Genomic DNA, 22,838 nt, shown 5'->3' with positions numbered 1-22,838 from the left:
GCTTGATATTCTACTGGCTTGCATCAGGCATGTGTGTTACGCTTGTTAGCTTAGTAGACAGTTAATTGCCATGGTGGGTGGTTAGAGTGCTAGGAGCCTGATCTCAGGAATATGTCACATTTGCTAATCGGACATGCAGATGCAAATAATGTATGACAGACTGTGACCAACGCTACCGGAACATAAATACTGTTAACTTCAGAAATGTTCTTGGCTCAGAAATCTCACTGCATAAAGGCTATAATGACAACCCACTGTTTATCTATTTATTTATTTTGTTTAGCTATTTCTGTTCATGGGCCAATTTGACAAAAGAAGTGCATTAACAATAAAAAAAAATCCTACTGCATTACTGGCCTGATTATGTTATCTCCTAGAATTCATGTAAACCATGTGAAATCTGAACTGTGCGCACCACAAATGGAAGCAGGACTCAGTTCGCACAGCCTAATTCATATTCCTAGAAGGATTTGTAATTTGCAAAACATATCAGGTATCTGACAGCAGGGCACAGCCTCTTTAAAACTATGCTATTCAAACTTGCATACAGTTTGAAAAGCGCATCCATAGATTGATTAAAGTTGTAAAGATTTTACATCAGAAGCGTTTCTGATTAAAGCCACATGCCACAGAGATGCTACTCTTTTGAATCAGCCCAGTAATCTACCGCACTTGGTTGAAATTGTTGTTAACGCAGGAATAATATCAATGCAAACTATATTAATAACCATGCCGAGAGACGCTGGAGCAATGTCACTTAATCAATGAAAACAAATCACGTACACCTTGTTATGATTATCTGGAGCAGTTTGAATATTAATGTGTCGGTCGAAATCAATTTTGGGGTTGCATATATTGCCACCGGTGTTTACTCATGGTTAAGACATTTCTTTCTTTTATATTTCTGCTGCATCCCTGAGAGAAATCAATGAAATATTAAATAGAGATATGATGCCGGCTATTATTGTAATTCAAAAAACACCAACAAAACAAGAACAATTGTATTATTGTAAACTATAAAGATGGGATGTTCAAATTTCAATTAACTTTGGTTTGTATTTGCTGATATTAATTAAGAGGGCTTGCAGAAGGACACAAAAGAGACAGGTTCATTGTCTCAGATTATTCTCATGAAAGTAGCATTAGTATGTAGCACAACACTACCTAATTAACTGGCATGGGAGGCAAGGCATTACACTGGAAACCTTTTGATTTGTGGGCGGTAATAGCATTGGGCAAGAAACAGATTCTTTATTTCATTAATTGATAAGAGGGCCTTTAATGAAAATATCAGCCCAGGAGCAAAGCAAGTCAGCATCACTACTTTAGTGTGGAGGAAAGAAGAAAAAAAAACTTGCTTCAAGGAGTATTGTTGCAGGCAATGAATTACCTCATGACTACAGTTCATTAAATAAAATGTGAAACACACCTGGTGGGCTAATGGAGGTCAAACGTGTAAGCAACAGCAAGAGCGTAAGGGGATGTGGCAATAAAAGACAAAGCAGCACCTAGCCTCTTTTTTGACAGGTTAATAAAATCCCTGCCGCTAAGTGTTCAGGTTGTGGGACTCGGCTCAGTCGCGTCTCCCATAGTCTGGAGATGTGACAGTGTTGTATCAGTGTCACTGAGAGCAATCATAACATTCCTTTCCTCCAAGTCCAAAGCTTGTTTTAAATTCCCTTGGCAGCAGACTGCTTTAGGGGGTCAAACAAACCAAATCTCTGCACAATAATGACCGCCTATCAGTTACATCTCTCACCTGTAATCACTGACTCGCATTAAAAGCATCTTTTTTTTCGCTCTGCATACTTGACTGTGAATGCTTTTGAAATGAGTATAATGTAATCTGTGCCGCAGATATCTTCGGCTTTTGTGCAACTATCCAAGTAGTGAATGGTTGGGCCTATCGGTTACTCTCTGGAGGTGATGTATACACTTTCTAGAACAATGCCACAAACAGATGAAGGCTATAATATGCTGCCTATTCCTATTCTGTCATTTTTCGGGTTTATTTGGATTTTTGGAAAAACAATTTAGGTGTATGCCCCCCCCACACACGCACACACACACACACACACACACACACCACCACCACCACAACAACTTTTATTTTCTCGAAGTAAAAGCTCATTTTTAAAATCTGCCTAACTCGGGTGGACTTGCTGAGAAAAGTTTACAGTTTAGCTACGAGCAACAGGAACTTTTTCGTGAAACACTTAATGTCAACTATAACTAAATAAATGGGGCACAAATACAAATATAGCTACACTAGTACAATGCAAAATGTACGTGCTATTTCATTTATTTATTTTTTAAAAATCAATGTAATCAATAAAGTTGTGGTGCAAACACGCAACACAGTGCAACAGCAGAAATCCATATTAATGCAACCGACGAGACATCAAATTTCCATTAGCCGACATATCATTTTGACATTATCTTTGAGATATAAAAGTTTTTATTCTTTTGACTGTGATGTGTGCCAGATTATCCACCTGCCTGTCTATCTGCATTACCGTTTCATTTTCACACTGACGGTTGTAAGAATAAAGACACAGGGTTTAAATATATCTCCCCGCCGAGCAGACATTCTTCACCAGATGTGCAACAGATAATGTCAGCCTAATCTTTGAAAGCAACAGCACCAACTTTACCATGTTTTTTTAATGATCTCCACAGATTATGATTTACATCAGCTTTGAGGTTAAATGTCACTATTTAATTAGAGTTGAGGGTTTTTTTTCTGCACATGAAAAAATGCAAAGAGAAGTCTGAGCCTTTGTGCACTCAACATTTAATTTGAGAGGCTGTGCAGACAGAAAAAAGGATATACGCGCAGTGGAAGAAGCCATCTTACCACTTATTAGAGAGGCAGTAACACTATGTCCCACTTTATCAGAGATCTCCAGCATTGTCCATAGGGAGTTAACTTTTAGACTGTTTACTGGCTCAAAGGCCAGGCATGCATCTGAAGCCACATAGGCAAGATAATGTATCCCAGGCAACAAAAGCAGGCAAATCACTGTGCATTAGGACTGGACACACAATAGACAACAATAGCTTGCATAAACACTATTTAGAACTATTCACATGGCATTGAAGAGATGGGCGTCGACTCACTATTGCTGCAAAGCCGGCGCATTGTGCGAAGGTGAAAAGAAGTCTAATGAACAGGAAGCCTTATTTGAGAGAGCTGACAGTAACCATACAACGGCCGCATTGTGCGCTTGCCACCAACCCTGTGGGTCTCTACATTAGGAGAAATGATGAGAAAGTAACCCGAAAAGACACAGTGGGCCCTTGGACCCACGTAAATGCAACCAGACAATAATGGGGGGACACAAGCTGTCCCCACCTTTACCCAAAGCTGCACGTTTACATGCACAGAACATCAACCGCTCTCATGTCTAAGGATAAAAGGCCCCTGGCCAGATGGAACTTTGAAGTACATTTGGGCTAGTTTACCACCAAAGAGTGCAATTTTAGTGCAGCAGCAGTTAAAATATATGTCATACATTTTAAATTAAATCAAACTCTCCAGGGGAAAGTTCAGAACTCCAGAGTTTGGTGCACCAGGCCTCTCTTCACACACATACATTCACATTATGCCCCCTGCCTCAAGCTTCATCAATCTTACACAAAGGGATGACATCACCAATAAGCATAGCCTTTTATGTCTTTAAGCAATAAGCCTTATTTACTGATGAGATAAGCCCCTGGCTATTGTCTACACTCCACTTTGCTTCTTTCTCTCGCAGTTGAGGAATCAAACGGTACTTTTGAAAGGTGGCAGAGCATGTCCAGGATTTAAAGCTAAAGCATGCAAAGAGGTTTCCTATTTGTTAGCCTTTCAAAGGGCCACATTAGCCAGTTTAGTTCAAAGTAGTGGAGACAGGTAAAACTGCCAAAATGCGTAGTTCTTAGAAACCAAGTTGTTTTTTTGTTTTTTTATTGTTTGAACAACTTTTAGTGCTTGTTTCTCTGGAAATATTGCACAGAGTACTCAAGCTCTAAAGAGCTTGAAACACGCCACAGCCTGGATAATTTACAAAATATAATCATCCATTACATGCATGACCTATAATTATTGTTTGTAGCAGTATTACTCAGCGCGGTCACTAAACTGCTGAGGCACCCTGAGTCAGTGCGGCTTATTAAACCACATGTGTACACGGAGAAAGGAAAAAGTTTGAGCTGCTGTTTGTGTTTGTTTATGGTGTTAGATGAAAGAAACGCTGCCAGTTACAAGTCCTCTAATAAGTTGGAAAATGACACTTGGTGGCTCTCATTTTTGTAGTTTGACAAAGTCTGTCATGAGGAAAACTAGGTCTAACTAGATTGTTGCACCGATATAGAAAATATAGCATGTTTCGAATTGAGTGCCTATTTTTAACAAGATAAAAAGCCATTTTCTAACACAGTGCATCCAGTGTCACCACACGTATCTTCAAAACGTGCCATTTGTTGTTTGTTTTTCTTAGCTCTACACAGGGTTGTGTCAGGCCTTGGGAACTTGTCAGATATTCAGTTTGTAGTCACTTTAGAAAGCCTGAGCAGAGATTCTCTGGGGAATCGCTCCAGTCTCCCCATCTCCCCCCACCCCATGTCACCAGCCAGGAACAAAGCCGCCATAGTCAATTCTCCTAATTTCACTGCAGCCTGTCGAAAATCCCGTTCTCCTTTTCTCCTTCTCTTCAACAAGTACTTTATGTTGGGATCAGTCAGGTCTGAGTCGCCCACAAAAACCTGAGGCTCTCGCTTCATCGTCTTTCAGCACCAGGTTTGACACTCCCCAGCTCCCTGCCATTCAGACGCCTTCACCGTGCAATTTGTTTCCATTTGTCAAACAGCAGTATCAATCACAAAAGAAAATGCTGGCACAACACAAAGTCTGTAAAAAAATAAATAACCCAACAACATTGTTTCCTAAACCCAAAATGGCCTTCAGTCGCCTACTTATAGGCCAGTGACAAAACAATCTTAAACAATTTACAGCACTTTCACTTGTTACAGATACTTGTTACATTATTCTTCTCCAAAACTGACAATAAAACATCTTTAACTGAATACGGCAGCTGTCCCCAACCTCAAATCAGCACCAGTGTATCACTTCTCTCTTAAAAGTGTGGATGAGCTAGCTGCTGCGGTTTGAATTCATCATTTTATTCACTGCCTCCACATTGTGCTGACTCTTATTTTGCGTTTTATTTCTTTGGGATTAAACTTCATTGTGTGGACAGCCAGGTTTCCCAGACATTTGTTTATTAAAGCTATATCAGCACTATGTTGACAGCACTGCTATTCGCACACCTATTCAGATATGTCCTAAAATGGTGCTATTATTGAGGGACGTAGGGAGGTATCTGGTTAATAATACATATTGTGCAAACTTTGTTGTCACCATTCTTGCGCTGGCTCTTATCAAGGGGAGAGCAGAGAGGATATATGCTGACTCTGATGTAGATAGTGCCATGAGTATTTCTATTGTGGCAGCTGCCATGTGGTGCAGTCCCTGATAGGGTTTCGAATGCTGTCAATGCTGCGTCAGGTGCATTAGCACCTCAGAGACCCGTGATGCTCCAGCTGCCGTGTGCCTACGTCTCCCTGGGCCCTGGCCGCCAGCCTGACACCCGACACAAAGTAATCACAGATCACAGTGTTTAATCACTGAAACAAGCACTCCAGAGGACCCCACTGTCAATATCCCACTCTCTCATTATCTGTTTGGATTGCACATCCACACTGTCAGATAAACAGAGTGGAAAATTAAGATTAAAAATATGGTAATTTCATTTCAGGCAGCAGGCTCCTCTCACTGGCCCATTATGCTATTGATTACCTCTGAATTCAATTTTTCTTTTCAATGTAAACTTTAATCTATTCGCAAGCCAACAATTCAGCTCCCAAGGGGCTATTTGAGAGTAAGTAACCATTTAATATGACGCCGGCTGAAGATTCACTGGCTTTAATGAATTGTGTAAATCACTCAGCTTTTAAAGGAACTGATGTCCCACAGTTCATGACCCAAATACGGGCCTGGTTAAATACCGCCTTTTAGACCGAGCTAAGTGTTTACTGACAAGAATCTGTGAATGTGTAATCACTGGCTTTGCGCTTGTCTGTATGAAGCCAAATTAAACAGCTCTTTTCTAAGAGAGCCGCTAATGACAAAATTACATTTTAAGACTTAATCATCTTATTGCACTACTGACATGTTAAAATAATAGAGTGCAAGGCCGCGCCACTTTACCACTGAAACAGAATTAGAAAATCACTCGACTCAGCACGATAATCACACGGTCGCTTCCTTTAACCGCTTACCAGTTTGTAGCATCGTGTTCAACTCCAGCTGTAACCACTGACCTGAAGCAAACACACCATTCAGGCAGCTGAGTGTGGAATGAGCAACAGCGGGGAGGAAACGCTGGTGAGTCAGTCTCACAATGAAGCAAAATGAAGCGAAACGTTCAAAACAATACTCTTTTATTAAATGAAATTTGAAACAAATCTAGTGTCAGTTACAAGTGAGCATTCCTCGCACTTATTTATGACTTAGAAACTGCAAAGTGCTTGAAATCTTACCTTCCATTTGTGTTACGAGCCGTAGACAAAGATGTAAAAAAATCAAACAGCGCGAATAATTACCAGGATATAAATAATCTCACTCGGTTCCATTCACATAATTACCTGCATAAAAGTGTTACATTCTCAAATAAAGTCGTTAATCAAACAAGCCAGGACAGAAAGTTGAGAGACATCTGGTTCCTTGATATTAGTCAGTATCATTGCCAACTGTTACTGGTCTTTGCTCACTAGAGATGAGGTAGACATAAAACCGATAGAGTCAAAGTGCAGGGAAACCATTCAATTTACAAACAGTGCAATTACTAGGAATCAATCGCGTGATTAAGGCACAATAATTACAGAAAGCATCCGTGTCCCCTCTGAGGTTCTCCTTGGCTTGTCAAGCATTTTTCAAGTAATGAAAAGACTTTATTCCTATAAAACAATGTTTTCCCTAAAAGAACAATTTAAGCCACAGGTAATTTATTGCACACAGAATATTGACACTCTTTTGAGCACCAGTTCCCCACTGTAGATACCCCAGAAGCCAGGACACACCTACATAAATATAGCCGTTTGCAATCAATAAACAGCCATGCAGTAATATGCTGTCAATGGAAGGCACAGCCCACCTCAGGCGTGTGCCTCCTTTCTGTTCCATACCACGGGTCTATGCTAATCAAATGGAGCGCACACTACACTGCACTAGGCCTGAAGACATTTAGGAATATCGGTGTGTCTGCTAAAATACTTGGTCACTGATGGCTAACACGAGGACCACAGCGACACTCCAAACCGTCAAAGGGACGTCTCGAAGATGACGCGGACGTCCTCGTCACGGCGCACGTCAGTCAGCCGCTTTTTGTTCGTGTAAACCTGAAAAGCGGATCAGGGAAGCAGTGTCACAGAACACAAGCACACTGTCCAATCTGAGCTACGATCTGTTAAGGCGCAATTTATGACAGATCCAGTCAGAGCATGGCGAGGGGATTTATCACCCACTGAAGCATACAAAAGTGGCTTATTTAGCCCAGTAAACAACTGTTAGATTAAAGGCAGGAAAATTTTTGGAGATAATTACAGGAATTATTTGTGGAGTTAATTTTCTCTTACGCTGGCTCCTAAGCTGCAAGCCGCTATTTAGAAAAGCCGGATTGCAGTGTTTGCGCCTGCAAAAGGCATGGCTTCTTTATGCCGAGCCGCTCTGACAGCTGAACAATTTCAGCAAGAAAGTTTGTGGAAAAAGAGGCAATGGAAGTGAAAGCTTGGCCATAGCTTGAGATATATGTACTGTCTACTCTGGGATTCTCTTTCAGCACGACAAAGGAGCTAGAGGTTGATATCAGATTATTGAATGTATTTAAACCTTGACTGACAACTATAGAAACTTGACACACAACATGCGGACTATCTCTGTATTTAATAAGTGGTGCTAGACAGTTATGGATGCTGCAGTAATCTGATCAAAGAAGAGCATCCTACAATAAAGAAAGGAAAACGTAAGGGCCCGAACAATGCCACTACCAATCCGCCAGTGTGCAGGGTAAGACGAAACCAAATAATACCACACTGTGCTGAGTCTTTGAAATCAGTATTTTACTCATTTCACTCCTCTGGCTGAGGAGATACAGTTCCGCTGATAAATTTGTGCGAGGGACAGAGAGAAAATGAAATGATGCCTACTTTTTCTTATTTCACAAAGACCTGTTTGAAGTTGCAATATGGTATCTGTAGTCCCAGACAGATGCACATAAAGTGGAATTGAACAATGAATAGCTGGCTCTTATCTGTTCAGTGTCTGAAGGGGAAATACATCACAAATGAATTTCACAGGGAAAAAATATGGACATTCTCTATTACAGTAATCCCCATAGAAAGTTTATCCCAAATCGCGATGAAGTTAAACCCAATATTTCAAAATAGATACAGTGCAAAGAAAGCTGCTTTTCTAGAATCATCGCTAAAATGATCTCAAAATTACATTATGAGAAAAAAGATTATACAGAGACTTTTTCCGATAATATCAGAGGATGTAAATCTACAAAGGGACAATTTCTCTCTTGAAATTAATGTTATGGTGTCGCAATGCTCCAAGTAGACACTTTAAATTAAAATGGTAATCAAGTGTCTTTGCATTGTCAGGGCTACACACATCTTCTGTTGCTTAGCTGTATTATTTTGGAGGTGAGCAATGGAGCCTGGAGTTAAGGGGAGAGTCTGGGATTACTGTGCAACGACTGGGCTCTTATTTAGGGACAGGCTTGTCCTGGGACAAAGGTGGATGTGGTTACCTGTTTGGCTGTGTGCAGGAGCGAGGCAGCCTCGGCTCTGCCTGTCTGTTGGACCATCTGGTAGAAGAGCCCATCCTGGTTCTGGAGCAGCACATATGGCTCATCATACTCCTGGATCATGCCAGCATCCAGAACCTGCAATCACACATACAATGGTGGGTGTGTGTGTGTGTAAGTGTGTGTGTTCCTGTGTCTGTATACTTTACTTTGGGGAAAACTGACATTTCAGCTGTTTCACTGCTGAGTGATGCAAGCAGACAGCGCAAGCTGAATGGGGAAACAGTAGTTCGGTGCACATAGGAACCATCTATTTTATGTGACTCATGCAACAACAAACACGGGTGCCTGTTTCTGCTCGAGAACGCCATGCACAATGAGGGTAACCTGTTAGCAGCGTGAAAGTCTGGTGCGCTGACTCTGACAGACAGGAGATCAGGGATTTATCCATGTATTTATCCTAGCGTTTCAGAGGCCTAGGGGTGGTCCTCAGTCAAATCCAACAATCACACCTTTAAGACTCGCTAGAAAATTACCATCATTTCTATGTCATCACATGCCATGTAAACCACACAAAGAATAGTGCCAATTCAGGCAGTTTGGAAAAGACTACAATTATATCACAGACAAATTTTAACAAGCTCGATCCCCTTACAGCGTTAATGAGCAGTTTGTTATCAGTAAAGCCCACTTTCAGGTAGTGTTTAGTATGAAAGGGAGACTTCTGCAGCTGCTGTCATAATCAAAAGTTTAGGAGCAGGCTACCAGGAAATGCAATTCGATTCTTGCAGTTTGGACGATTCTTCCAGGTCCCAATTTAATTTTCCCAGAGTGTGTGACAGTCTGGGGGCATTTAACATGAGTGTACGTGTGAAACAGTCCCCTCTCTGTGATATTTGCCTTATTTCAGCAACCCTCTCAGTCACCAAGCGGCCACCGGGCCGTGCCCCGTCCTCCATAGACTCTTAACAAATGCCACCACAAATGGCACTAATTGGCACCTCTGCAGGCAGTAGCAGGAAAGGGCCAAAGATCAAGTGGTGCAAGCGAAGGTTGAATGAAAGGGAATGCTGCGAGTGAGAAATCTGCCCAGCTGTTGCAAAATAAGGTAGCGGAACTGAAAATAAAGGACAGAGGTGTTTAAAAGCTGCTTTTGTTTGGCATACAACAATGAGAATGAATGTGAAGTGCATGTTTTGCAGGGGACCCCAGATTTACTCTACAAATTCTGAAAACACTGAATGCAATATTTACTGTAGCTGGTGAGATAGTACAAGGGGTTGCCAAAGTTTAAGAGGGAATATCACAAAGCTACTTGCAGAGCAATGTTGGAATGAACTCCAGCAGAAGAGTCTCATTTTAAAACCTTCACTAAAGTGCTTTACAATGGAAATTTACTGCTTTCTTACTTACCAGTATTCTGTCACAGTCAATGATAGTGTTTAGCCTGTGAGCAATGGTGAGGACTGTGCACTCTTGAAACTTGTCCCGGATAGTCTGCTGGATGAGTCCATCAGTTCTAAAGAAGCAGGAAACAAAACACCTGAGAACTGAAAAGCTCTCTTCCTATACAGCCTTGGGCAGGGATTTTACGCAGCACAGAACAATGGCTCATCAGCAGAGAAATATGTGCAGCAACAGACAGAAAAAATACAGAATACCACAGGACTTCAGCTTTAAAAAGACAAGTGTGGTATATTTTGTTACATTTTTTTTAATTGACTTGATTTGATCTTCACCAGGTGAGATTTAGACTTATAAACCCATATATTTTTATTATGTGTGTTAAACAAAAAAAAATCTATGTTTGCACCGATGCTTTACCAAAATGATTTTAAGAAAAAAGAGAAAAGGTTTTATTCTATGCACTTAAAAATACCCATATTGTGTAGCACCATTGTACAGAAAAACAAGACACATGTGGAAGAGAGCGCTTCCACGCTGATGTATAATAATTTACTTGAGAAGTATAATCTGACCTTGGGTCCACATTAGCAGTGGCCTCATCAATAATGAGGATGCGGGTTTTCCGGAGGATGGCCCTGGCCAGGCACACTAGCTGCCTCTGGCCCACGCTGAAGTTAGAGCCCGACTCCGTCAGCACCGTCTCCAGCTTGCTGGGCAGCTCGTCCACCATGGCCTTCATCTGCACCTGCAGAGAGAGAGAGCTCAGCCCCTACCCTTCATTACTCCTGCATAAAGGCCTCCTGTGGGGATGTCTTTAAAGAGCCATCCAAACACACCCATTAACTGCCTGGCACAATGCAGGGCCAGGTCTACTGATGACCTTGGCCAGTGCTCTCTTGTGGCCAGCCTCTAGCTTTAATCCAGGCCACCAAACCCATTCAGAGACAGGACCAGGAGCTGAAGCCCTTCACTGTGGGGGAAGCCTTCATCCTGGTTGGCCTGACTGCCCAAACACATCTCCCCCAGCACTTTCAATGGTTACCCGTTACAAGCCGCACATTGAGCTGGGCCCCATGGCCCTAATGGGATTTCCCCCCATGACTTGTGGCGAGCAGGGAATCTGAATGGCAGCATTGTACAGGGGGACAGAGGGATCCCCCCCTGGGCTGGCAAGGGAGAATCATTCAGAGCCACGCTGGAGTACCTCTTGGAGTGCATTCCACAGGTCCTCATCTGTGTGCTGCTTGAAAGGGTCCAGATTCTTCCTCATGGTGCCCGTAAAGAGAACTGGGTCCTGTGGATAGATGGATATGGAAAGAGAAGGCCGTGGCCAGTTAAGATAATGACAAGGGGGAAGATGTATGAAAGGGTTAAGACAGGATTTATAGAAGAGTGCTAAGCAATGTGTGAGGGGAAGATGTTCACAAAGGCCTTGCTCCACTCAGGAGCTCTATTCAGTGCTCTAGCCAACTATGCTTCAGTAAGTTGATCTTTTTACTTGGAAAACCACAATGTGCGCATTGGTGCTGGTGGAGAATAGTCGTGCAAGGCTGTCTGAATGTATAATATGACACAAAAGGACTGTCAAGTTAACATTAAAATACAGAATAAGAAACCGTACTAACTAAATGTACAAGCATGTGTGAATAGTTAGGTTATCACATTAGTTGACTACCCTCATGAAAGGACAGCCTCACATCTCAGACAGGTAGGATGTCCAAGATATGTATTTATGGTAAGCCATGCACCTGTATCAAGGTTGAGCCACACAGCCCTCTTTAAGAGGGTAAATAAAGCTCTTTATTACAGTGTAAAGGAAAGAGCCTGTCCATGGGCACTGTTCCAACACGCCACTCTGTTTGTGATGAACTGATAAAAAGGAACAATCCCACATCATCTCATGTCAGGCCATATATAGTGTGCATTCATAAATCTTGCTCCAATGTTGAAGTGATTTACTCAGTAGAGGGCTCTCCTTGGACAGCATAAAGACCCTCTCGCTCACGGTACACCCCTGCTGCAGATAAGGTTTTTATATTGCATTTATGTCCACAGTGTTTGATCCGTGAGCAAAATAAGCAAGGTACTTAAATCGTTATAATGACTGTTTAAAGAAAAAAACAAGTTAATAATAATACAAGGCTGTTGAGTCTGCCACAGTTTGAGGTTGCACAGAGCAGCGACTGTCCATAACAAAAAGTGATGCTTCCATTGTATCCGCATCACAGTCAGAGGAACGCGATAACTCCAGCTTAGTCAAGATATGCATCTGACCTCGAATCAAGATACGATACGTTCATCTGGCAACTGTGAGATTAGACTAGGAGCAAAAGTAAAGCACACATTGAGTCTAAAAAGCTTAAAGGTTACAGAACTATTAATATATCCACACCTTTACATCTGTTCTCTTACAGGTCACCTTTATAACAAAAGAAAATGAAGCATACATTTGGGTGTGGAAGCACAGCAAAAATTAAAAAGTCATGTCTCAACAAGCCGCCATATAGGTCAGAAAGTGCAGGGCTAACTGCTCAATTTCAATCCAGAGAAAGTAAAGCTTTCAGGGTCTCATCCCTGCTACCTGTGCCTTGGAAAATGTTCCACCTCTTTACTTCCAATAAGCTTTTCCCTCTGTCACCAAAACACCACCTTGTCATTAAGCCAGCTGAAGTCCCAATTCAAACTAGTTCTGTGACACACTTTAATTGACGATTCAATGTTAGGTCGGAAAAACTGCTTTCAAGCACAGCTTTCTATACACCGATTATGTGCTCCACCAATTCTAAGCCCTCTGTTTGCCACAGAATTCATTTTTTTTCTCCTAAGTCATTCCTGAGAATTCAATAGAAACTGAAATGGATCCCTTTTTAATGCCATATGCTAATACAAGCTTATCATAATCAAATCTGTGGGCGTCAAATAATGAAACTCCTCAGCGGCAATGTATAGTTTACATATCAAACTCAAAATTCCAAATGAAAAGTACGACAACCAGCAATTTATGTCAAAAAAATTTTTCCAAGTGAAAGGTTGACTGCATATCATTTCATCGACGTCTAGCGGGAGAATAAAAAAAGGCTTTCAGATGAATTTGTGTAAATCCAAGAGTCTTCGCTCCATATATAAGTTTGTAATACTAACAACAGACTACAGAGAAACTCTACTCTCCCGAGTGCTGCCTACATAATGAAAATGCCATCCAGCATGTGATACAGATGAGATGAGCGTGCAGTTAAAGTTTTGACTCGTAACCTGCCACTTTGTAGCAGTCTCTCCCTCTAGGAGATGCAGAAAGAGTAAACAAAATCCCATCAAACATACATCACATCCATCGCAAACTAGTTTGGACTAAGAAGTGAAACTTTATCTGAAGTAGTAGCAATGCCAGAAACCTATCAAATCCACAGAAAAGCATTAATGAAACTGTTTTTGGGCATCTTGGCTGCACCCTAGAAATGTTTAAGACTTGAGCTAAGTGACGGTGTACAAGGGGACTCTGACTGTGAGGATGGGGGAGACTTCTTCTAAGCAGCTTTCCCATGTTTGGGGGGTAGAGGGCTAATCCTCTGTCAGGGATGGGGAACTGCTCTCTTCACAGTATAGGCCGTGGGAGTCTTCTCCCCTCCCTCCTCTCTGCTGACACTCACCCGCAGGCTGGCATTTTCTTAATGCCGTATCAGTTTCAACAAGCGGAAATAAAGTTAAACTGTCTCAAGGCATCCGTTTGTCTCACTTTCAGAAATCCCCTGAGTGACGACTGTAATTCTCCTCACTTGTTTTAGCTTTTTTTAAAAGCCAAGCGTCTAACAAGGGCAAAAGCATCCAGGCTTCTGTTACTGTCGTGCAGCTGACATTTCTGCCATTACTCAATCATGAGGAATCATGGGACCTTGGAGAAGGTGTCAAAGCAAAGCTGCTTTAGAACGAAAAGGTTAAACATGGTAGTAATTAATATATTATATTATAAGTAATATCTTTCTAACCTAGACTCACTGCAGATGATTATTGGTTACTGTGTTTAGTTACAAAACACAACTGCTGATACTGAAATTAAAGAAACGCACCTGTGGGATGATAGACATTTTCTGTCGCAGTGTGTGAAGACCAATCTCAGACGTCAGAAATCCATCAATCGTTATTCTTCCCTCAGGTTCTGCCAGCCGGAACAAGGCAGAGATCAGGGAGCTTTTACCAGCACCAGTGCGTCCAACAATGCCAACCTACAGTGGAAAGAGCTAGTATGTTATATCTGTAAAGTCTTAGTAAATGCCCACAAAAAACCCCATAAATAAATAAAATAGTGCTTATTATTTTGTCAGTAAGAGACCCAGTTGCCTGGCAAACTACAATATAAACCTTTGTACAATACTGGCATAAAAACTAAGGGAAGATTCTCTGTCCTATAATATTTATGTATGAAATTGTTTGTGTTTTACTAGACAGTCAAAATACTAAAAAGAAATGGTGGGCAATGGAGAAAATCCTTCTGTAAGCCTCTCTAACCCTCATAATCAAGATTTAAAGCTAAAAATATTTCCTTTAATCAAATCAAGTCATTTATATCTTAATCATATTTAAGTGCTTTAGCGTAATGCCACGTATAAATTCATTTGTAGCATTTGTGTTAGGGACAATTAACGTGTTTATAATTCAATTTAGCTATTTTTAAGTGTGCTATATTTATTTAGATCTGTGCTTATCTCATAAACACCAATGTGGGTGGGTTAGAAAAGTGTAGTTACTCATTTTAACCAACTGTAAAAGGTGACATAAATGGGGCTCTATAGTTTTGTGGCTCTTCTAAAAGTCACCCCATCAGAGTCAGCGTATCAAATCTATCAAATCTCATTGAACACACCTAATAAATTGGCCGAGTCAAAATTACCACTCACTCATACTTGTTTATGTCCAGTCCCCCAAACCCCTGACAGGCCATCACCCTCCTCCCCCTCCCTTTCTCCCTCCTCCCCACACCTGAAATTCACTGAGGAGATGATGGAGCGGGTCAATGCTGGGCTCAGATCTACCCCCCGTCCCAATCCCTTTTTGTCCCCCATAAACCCCCCACCAGAGCGGCCAAAGGTTCGCCATCGAGCCCCACCCTCAACAGAGCAATCGAAGTCACATTGCCCAGCCTCGCCCCCCTTAGTTCCTCTTCATGCCCTGTCTCCGCAGTCTGATGCGTGATGTGTGAAGGGTCCGGGCTGTGAGGATTATGGCAGTGATGACTTTTCCCAGGAGAAGCTGGGACCCTGTTTACTAGAAGGTTTTAAAATTTCTGTACTTTTAGGTGACAGGAGACATGTGGCCTGGTCAAAACACAGAGAGCTGCACTCTAAAAGATCTTTAAATATAGTAAACATACCTTGTGTGCCACAGACTGCTCCCAAACACGAGGGGACAAGTAATACCTCTAAAACACTTAAGTTGGCTTTATTAAACATTGGATCTCTAGCTGGGAAAACATTTTTAATTAATGATTTAATCACTGAGCACAGCCTTGATTTTATGTTTTTAACTGAAACTTGGTTGGACCAAAGTAACAGTGGAGCTGTTCTCATCGAGACGACCCCTCCTAACTACAGTTTTATCAGTGAGGTCAGGGCGAGCAGGAGAGGAGGAGGGGTTGCTGTCTTATTTAATGAATCATTTCAATGTAAGCAGCTATCTCCTGGAAGTTTTCAGTCTTTTGAATATGTGGCTTTACAGCTGAAGGCCCCATCCAAAGCTGTGTTTCTTAATGTTTACAGGCCTCCCAAATACTGCACAGACTTTTTTAATGACCTCAGTGAACTGCTGTCTGTGATCTGTGTTGATTTTGACTGTGTAATTATTGCTGGGGATTTTAACATTCATGTGGACAACCCTCAGGACAAAGGGACTAAAGACCTGAGTAACACTCTGGGCAACTTTGGGCTGACTCAGCATGTAACAGAGGCCACACATAATAGAGGACACACTCTTGACCTACTGATCTCCAAAGGCCTGAGCATTTCAAAGGTTACTGTGTCTGATGTGGGCCTGTCTGATCATTACTGTGTTTTCTTTGAAAGTAAAATCTCAGCCCACACAAATATATCAACAACAGTGATCACAAAACGGTGTATAACTGAACACAGTAGTGCAATTTTTAACCAGGTCTTCCCATTAACACCTGACCTGTCCAGAGGGTCAGTCAATGAGCTCGTCAATAGCTTCAATGCTAAAATGTTAAATGTAATGGACACTATTGCTCCCATTAAGGTGAAGGTTATCTCTGGATGGAAAAAGTCTCCATGGAGAAACTCCACAAACAGCAAACCTCCACAAAAATGAAAAAAGAGAGTGTAGGAAAGCTGAGCGCAGATGGAGAAAAACAAACCTCCAGGTTCATTATGACATTTATAAAGAGAAACTTCACAATTATAATTTACAACTGAGGAATGCAAGGAAGTCCTACTTCTCTGACATCATCACTAAAAACAGTCATAATGCTCGGGTCTTATTTTCTACAGTTGAAAGGCTAACAAACCCTCCTGTGTCAGTGGCAGCTGAACTTCATTCGACCATGGCCTGCAATGACTTTGCCAAATTCTTCACTGAAAAAATCCAAAAAATTAGACAAGCAATTGGTACATCAACAGCAGATCCAGGATATGTACTGTGTCCACCAAAAAACTGTTTAAACACCATCAAACAGTTTCAACCTATTAACAGCAAAGACCTGGAGGACATCTTAGGTCAACTGAACTCCTCCTCCTGCTGTTTAGATGTCCTGCCAACAAGTTTTTTCAAAAAGGTCTCAAAGACTTTAGAGTCAGACCTGTTACAGATCGTCAACTTTTCTTTATTATCAGGTGTGTTTCCAGAATCACTAAAAACTGCTGTAATCAAACCTATACTGAAAAAGGACAATCTTGACAAGACACAAATGAACAACTACAGGCCGATCTCAAATCTCCCGTTTTTAAGTAAGATCATTGAAAAAGCAGTTTCTCAACAGCTCAGTTACTTCTTAAAACAGAATAATTGCTACGATGCCTTCCAGTCAGGTTTTAGACAGAACCACAGCACTGAAACCGCTCTGACCAAAGTGTTTAATGACATATGTCTGAATACAGACAGTGGAAAAATGTCAGTCCTAGTTTTACTGGATCTCAGTGCAGCATTTGATACAGTTGACCACAACATATTACTCAAACGACTGGAGAACTGGACAGGTCTTTCAGGAACTGTACTAAACTGGTTCAAAACATACGTAGAAAACAGGAAATACTTTGTATCAATAGGTAACTTCACATCTGAGCAGACAAGTATCACATGTGGAGTTCCCCAAGGTTCCATCTTGGGACCCCTTCTGTTTAACATCTACATGCTCCCACTGGCACAGATTATAAACAACAACAAAATAAACTATCACAGCTATGCAGATGACACACAAATATATATCACAATGTCACCAGGAGACCGAGGCCCTGTACAGGCTCTTGGTAAATGCATTGAGGAAATCAATGACTGGTTGTGCCACAATTTTCTCCAGCTAAACAAAAACAAAACTGAGGTAATAGTCTTTGGCGCCAAAGAAAAACGATTACAGGTCAACAGAGAACTTCAATCTATACATCTAAAAACCACAAACCAGGCGAGAAATTTGGGTGTAGTGATGGATGCAGACCTAAACTTAGAAAAACACATTAAGACAATAACAAAGTCAGCTTACTATCACCTCAAGAATATATCAAGGATAAAAGATCTGATGTCTCAACAGGACCTGGAAAAACTAGTCCATGCATTCATCTTTAGTAGGCTTGATTACTGTAACAGCATCTTTACAGGTCTACCTAAAAAATCAGTCAGACAACTACAGCTCATTCAGAACTCTGCTGCTCGAGTCCTCACTAAGACCAAAAAAGTGGACCACATCAGTCCAGCTCTGAGGTCCTTACATTGGCTGCCTGTCCGTCAGAGGATAGACTTTAAAGTTCTGATGCTGGCCTATAAAGCTCTGAATGGTTTAGGACCAAAATACATCAATGACCTCCTGACCCAGTATGAACCATCCAGATCCCTCAGGTCATCTGGATCCGGTCTTTTATCAGTTCCCAGAGTCAGAACCAGACACGGAGAAGCTGCATTCAGCTTTTATGCTCCTTATATCTGGAACAAACTCCCAGAAAGCCTCAGATCAGCTGAAACACTCAGTTTATTTAAATCCAGGTTGAAGACTCACCTGTTCTCAGCTGCATTTGAATAAAGCACCAAATCCACACTTTAAGCTTAAATTTCAAAACTTACATTTAACTACTGATTTTATCTACTGTTCTGATTTTATCTGTTTTGATTTTATATACTGTTGTTTGTTTGTTTGTCTGTTTGTTAATTAGTTAGTTAGTTTATTTGCTTGTTTTAATCAATTTTAAATCATGCTTTTTATTTGTTCTTGTTTCTAATGTCTCTGTAAAGCACTTTGAATCACCTTGTTGTTGAATTGTGCTATACAAATAAACTTGCCTTGCCTTGCCTTGCCTATGTGCTCTATGGTACTACCCCAGGGTATGGTAACCTGCAGGCCATCACCCGATACTTTCTTTAAAGCACAAGGTCATACCATCCGCAGGTATCTGCTAATGCTGTACATATGTGTGATGGTAGTTAACACATAAAATGACAGTATAATATAGGTGTTTCCAGTATTTTACCAGACTTGGGATACCAAAGAACAAAAACTCATGCTGTGGGCTGAATCCAATGAACAGGAATCTTATTAGCATTGCACCGATTGCTCTGCTGAACTAGTGTCATACCATTTAGGTTTGTTATATGCTGTTGCATAGCCATTGGGCATGTGGATACAGAAAGATAAGTGGTTAGGCTGACAGGTAATAGAGAAGTAATGATATGCTTACTCTCTCATGCTACATCCATACTCTCATAGGAGCTATTAGAGTAACTCACATTCCGATTTTTAAAACACATAGGCCCTCCTACATGTGACAATTAAGCCCCACCCCCAGTACTTATACAGTAAGTGCCTACATGGACATTTAAAAAATTACCAAGTGCTTGTATGAGACTGAATCTGAAATCATGTCTCTGCATTCATCTGCTTTAACCTACATAAGATGAATTCCACACTACATGAATGTAAATACACACCACAAAGTGAAAGGATCTTATACTGTAGATGGTAGGTGCAGGTGAAAGGGTGTCAGGGGAACTGTCAGGATGCACAAAGCCTTTTACCCCCAAGGCATGCGGTAGAGATCCCTCCCATGGGCTGTCAGAGCCAGGGCCTCTGCACTTATCAACCCATCCATTGTGAAATCAGCCGCCCTGGCCAACCGTAGCCATGCAAAATACACCCCCTGCATTAAACACAATTTCAATCATCCTCAACCATCTCCCTCAGCCTTCCCCTCTCTCGCTCTTCCTTCACCCCTCTTCCTCGGCCTCTCCTCTCTCTTATAGTGAATAAACAGTTGTCACCGTCAGGTAGCTCAAAATGCAAATTGGAGACAAATGGATCCACTTGAACAGTCTTAATTACATGATATGTATTCCATGAATCACAAATGGTATAGTCCTGAAGATTCAGAAGCACAATGCGGTGTCCCTTTAATAATTGATTTGAGAATAATGCCACATAAAAAAAGAATCACACCACACCTACTACACTAGCTGCATATCAACCTTAGTCATGGGCTATGCACTCCAGTAAGCATGCACAGGTGGGAATAAAGACAAGGACCTTTTCTCTAGATTTGAAGACAAGACTCAGGTTCTTCAGGACCAAAGGCTCACTGGCACTGTAAGAGAAGTTGACTCTGTCAAAAGTGATGCAGCCTGCTTTGGGCCAATCGCTCGGTGGCTGTTTGTCTGTCTCCCATGATGCCTCACTCTCCAGCTCTGCATACTCAACCACTCTCTCCACTGATGTCATCTGCAAAAATAAAGCATATAGTAGGCACTTCCTTAAAATAATTTTTCCTCTTTTAACTATTTTATGAATAAATAAATAAGCTGCTCCTATATAACTTCATGTAACAGAAAATCCCTATAATACAATTTAATAGATTCTTTAAATTGACCCAGACTGGATATAACAAACCTAAAGTGACAATCGTTCTACCTGCATTTTTTTTCTTATGGCCAGCAGTGGCTATTTATCTGGTTTAATAAATCAGTTAAAATCTGTATCTGTGACCACAGTGAACACTATGCTGATGAGTTTATGGCCTCAGTCTCTAGTTTCAAGCCTAATTTAATACATCGTGTTAATTTAGCAAATTATGGTCACATTTGGACTCAAATGGAAGTTAACCAACCATCGAACCCTTGTTCATCACGTGTTCTCACCATGTTCTCAATTTCTGCACTCTGTCTGACGCCCCACTGGAACATGCCTGTGAGCGTAACTGCATAAGACAGAGCCAGACCCACTGCACCTGGTTCCAGTCCTGTATTATCAAAGAAGTAAACATGCAGTCACACATCCACGAGTCCTTCCTCTTGCTTCTGCTAATAATGTCTCTTAGCATGCACAGAGTCAAAACCCATACAGTACCATCCCTGAGGTAAAGACAGCCAAAAGCAGTAATGGTGACAAAAACTGAGCAAATTCCATCGAGTCGCACGGCAAACCAGCGGGAGGTAGTCAGGAATAAGAACCAGGCCTCTGTTAACAAAGACAGATTCCACATGTTGCATATGAGGAAATACTTCTTAATACAGTCTGAATATCATGAATGGCTTTAGATGAGACTGATAATGGAGCTCATTAGATGTTGATGTCTTGCATATTTGACCTTATAACACAAATATGTCTTTTTTTGTCTCACCTGAGTGAAGATCTTGATACTCATCAAACATTTGCTGGAACCTCTGCTGAACCTTGAAGGCGCGGATGGTGCTCAAGCCTTGAAGAGAGGAGGAAAGGTGGGAGAAAACAGGACTCCGAGCTATGGGAAATATACAAGGCAAAAAACCAGCTTAGCGAGGCATTTAACATTTTTAAGAGTTTTGACCAGATTTCTAAATACAATTATAGTGTCAGGGTACATTTAATACTAATAGTCTGAACTGTTCGGTTTTATTTTGCAGCGTATCAGTATGAGAAGTGAAAAATATGAATGTGTACTCTGTTATACTAACAATAATACAGGTGATGCCCCTGATTTTTAGCGTGATTTAAGGAAAGGTCGCCATTTAGCCATCTTTTGTTTCAACTCATTAGACTTACAAACTCCTTAACAAAACCTAAATGCCTCCTTGAAGGATTCAAACAAAGCATTTGTTCTAAAAGATGATGCCACTTGTTAGTCAATGTGCATTTTGGCTCTCAGCTTTGAATGAAATAAAGGAACTAAAGCTTGATGTGGCCTAGTCATGACCACTTGACATTTTTTCCTATTATATGTGAAGTCATGAACTCTCATCTTTTGAGGAAACTGCGTGTGACCAAGGCATAGGCCACTGCCATCTTTAGCCTTTATGCTAATGATCTCTGCCTTTTTCAATAGCCTATTAGCATTCCTGTAGTCTGTGCTTTTATTTCTTCCCAATCCCACACCACAAAAAATAAATAAAAAATTACTGGTAGATTCTAGACGCTTGATGTCCCTGGAGGTCTGCAAGAAGTAGCATCGCAGAAACAGGAAGACAACAAGAAGAGGAACAACAGGAATAAGAATCCAGGGGATGATGACAGCAGCTACTGCAATCACTCCGATGACTTGCAGAAATACCTGGGAGAAAAGGAGAGGAGTAAGCACAGTAATAACTCAACAGCATCAGCGTCAAAAGCTCTGCTTCTGTTGTGTGGGCTACCGATGGGGCAGTGAGGCTTATTTGTTAGGGCTGAACAAGAAAAACCTTTCAGCTATATTTGTGTGAGACCATCTCAGGCACATAGTAAGGTAACAGCAGGTTGTGGGACTGAGCTTAAGTGACTCACAGTGTGAAAAGAAAACGATCGCAGCGCTAATTCTCACTTAGTAGCAGGTGAGAATTTACCACTTGGCCACTGCAGCTCATATCCCTGGCTCTCTAGGGTTTTCCCTTCAACACTTCTGGCCTGTAAGCCTCCCTGGCAGAGCAGCCAGCCAACGGGCATGGCCACAGTGACTGGCAGAGAGCTCTGGGAACCACACTGTGGGTGTCTGATACATCACACTCAAACCACACAGCCCTCAACAACACAGTGACTCATCACCCGTGTTAATGGCTCTGTGACACATCTAGACCAGGATACCAGAGCTGCCTAAACAGGATTGCAGGCAATGAGTCTGACGGTTATCAGAGCACCTACACCTGCATAACGTTTAGAAATAACCACCTCATAAAGACTCATTATGACTATTAATCTTAAAGATAAAATAATCTTACCTCAGCCTATATTGATGGTAATTATCAGGCACCCAAGTATCATGTGAGGTGGCATATAAAGTTTTATTATAGAGATATTAAAATTGACATCACACAATGACTCAACAATCTGAATAAGAAAACATAAATGTAAATAATATTACCTTTGATACTAATACATAATAATTGCTGATTGATATATTTAAGTTAAAGTGAGCTAGCAAGGGTCGTTGCCAT

General features: G+C 41.3%; 1 protein-coding gene across 1 annotated transcript in view; it reads right to left on the bottom strand.

The window, feature by feature from the left end:
• Positions 1–6,486: 6,486 nt before the first annotated feature.
• The window catches only part of LOC308410002 (ATP-binding cassette sub-family C member 4-like), a 37,175-nt gene continuing 20,823 nt past the window's right edge, over positions 6,487–22,838 (bottom strand). The window contains exons 21-31 of the mRNA XM_080903050.1: positions 21,832–21,982; positions 21,077–21,196; positions 20,803–20,913; positions 20,595–20,695; positions 19,987–20,178; positions 14,324–14,479; positions 11,464–11,553; positions 10,832–11,004; positions 10,266–10,371; positions 8,856–8,990; positions 6,487–7,440 (exon numbers count right to left, since the gene is read on the bottom strand). Coding sequence (XP_080759176.1) covers positions 7,363–7,440; positions 8,856–8,990; positions 10,266–10,371; positions 10,832–11,004; positions 11,464–11,553; positions 14,324–14,479; positions 19,987–20,178; positions 20,595–20,695; positions 20,803–20,913; positions 21,077–21,196; positions 21,832–21,982 — 1,413 coding nt within the window. The 3' untranslated portion in view covers positions 6,487–7,362. The remainder of the gene's footprint in view (positions 7,441–8,855; positions 8,991–10,265; positions 10,372–10,831; positions 11,005–11,463; positions 11,554–14,323; positions 14,480–19,986; positions 20,179–20,594; positions 20,696–20,802; positions 20,914–21,076; positions 21,197–21,831; positions 21,983–22,838) is intronic.

This window comes from Rhamphochromis sp. 'chilingali', assembly GCF_963969265.1.
Source record: "Rhamphochromis sp. 'chilingali' genome assembly, chromosome: 14".
Lineage (NCBI taxonomy): Eukaryota > Metazoa > Chordata > Actinopteri > Cichliformes > Cichlidae > Rhamphochromis > Rhamphochromis sp. 'chilingali'.
The sequence above is the reverse complement of the archived record's forward strand: the minus strand, read 5'-3'. Positions and strand labels throughout refer to the sequence as shown.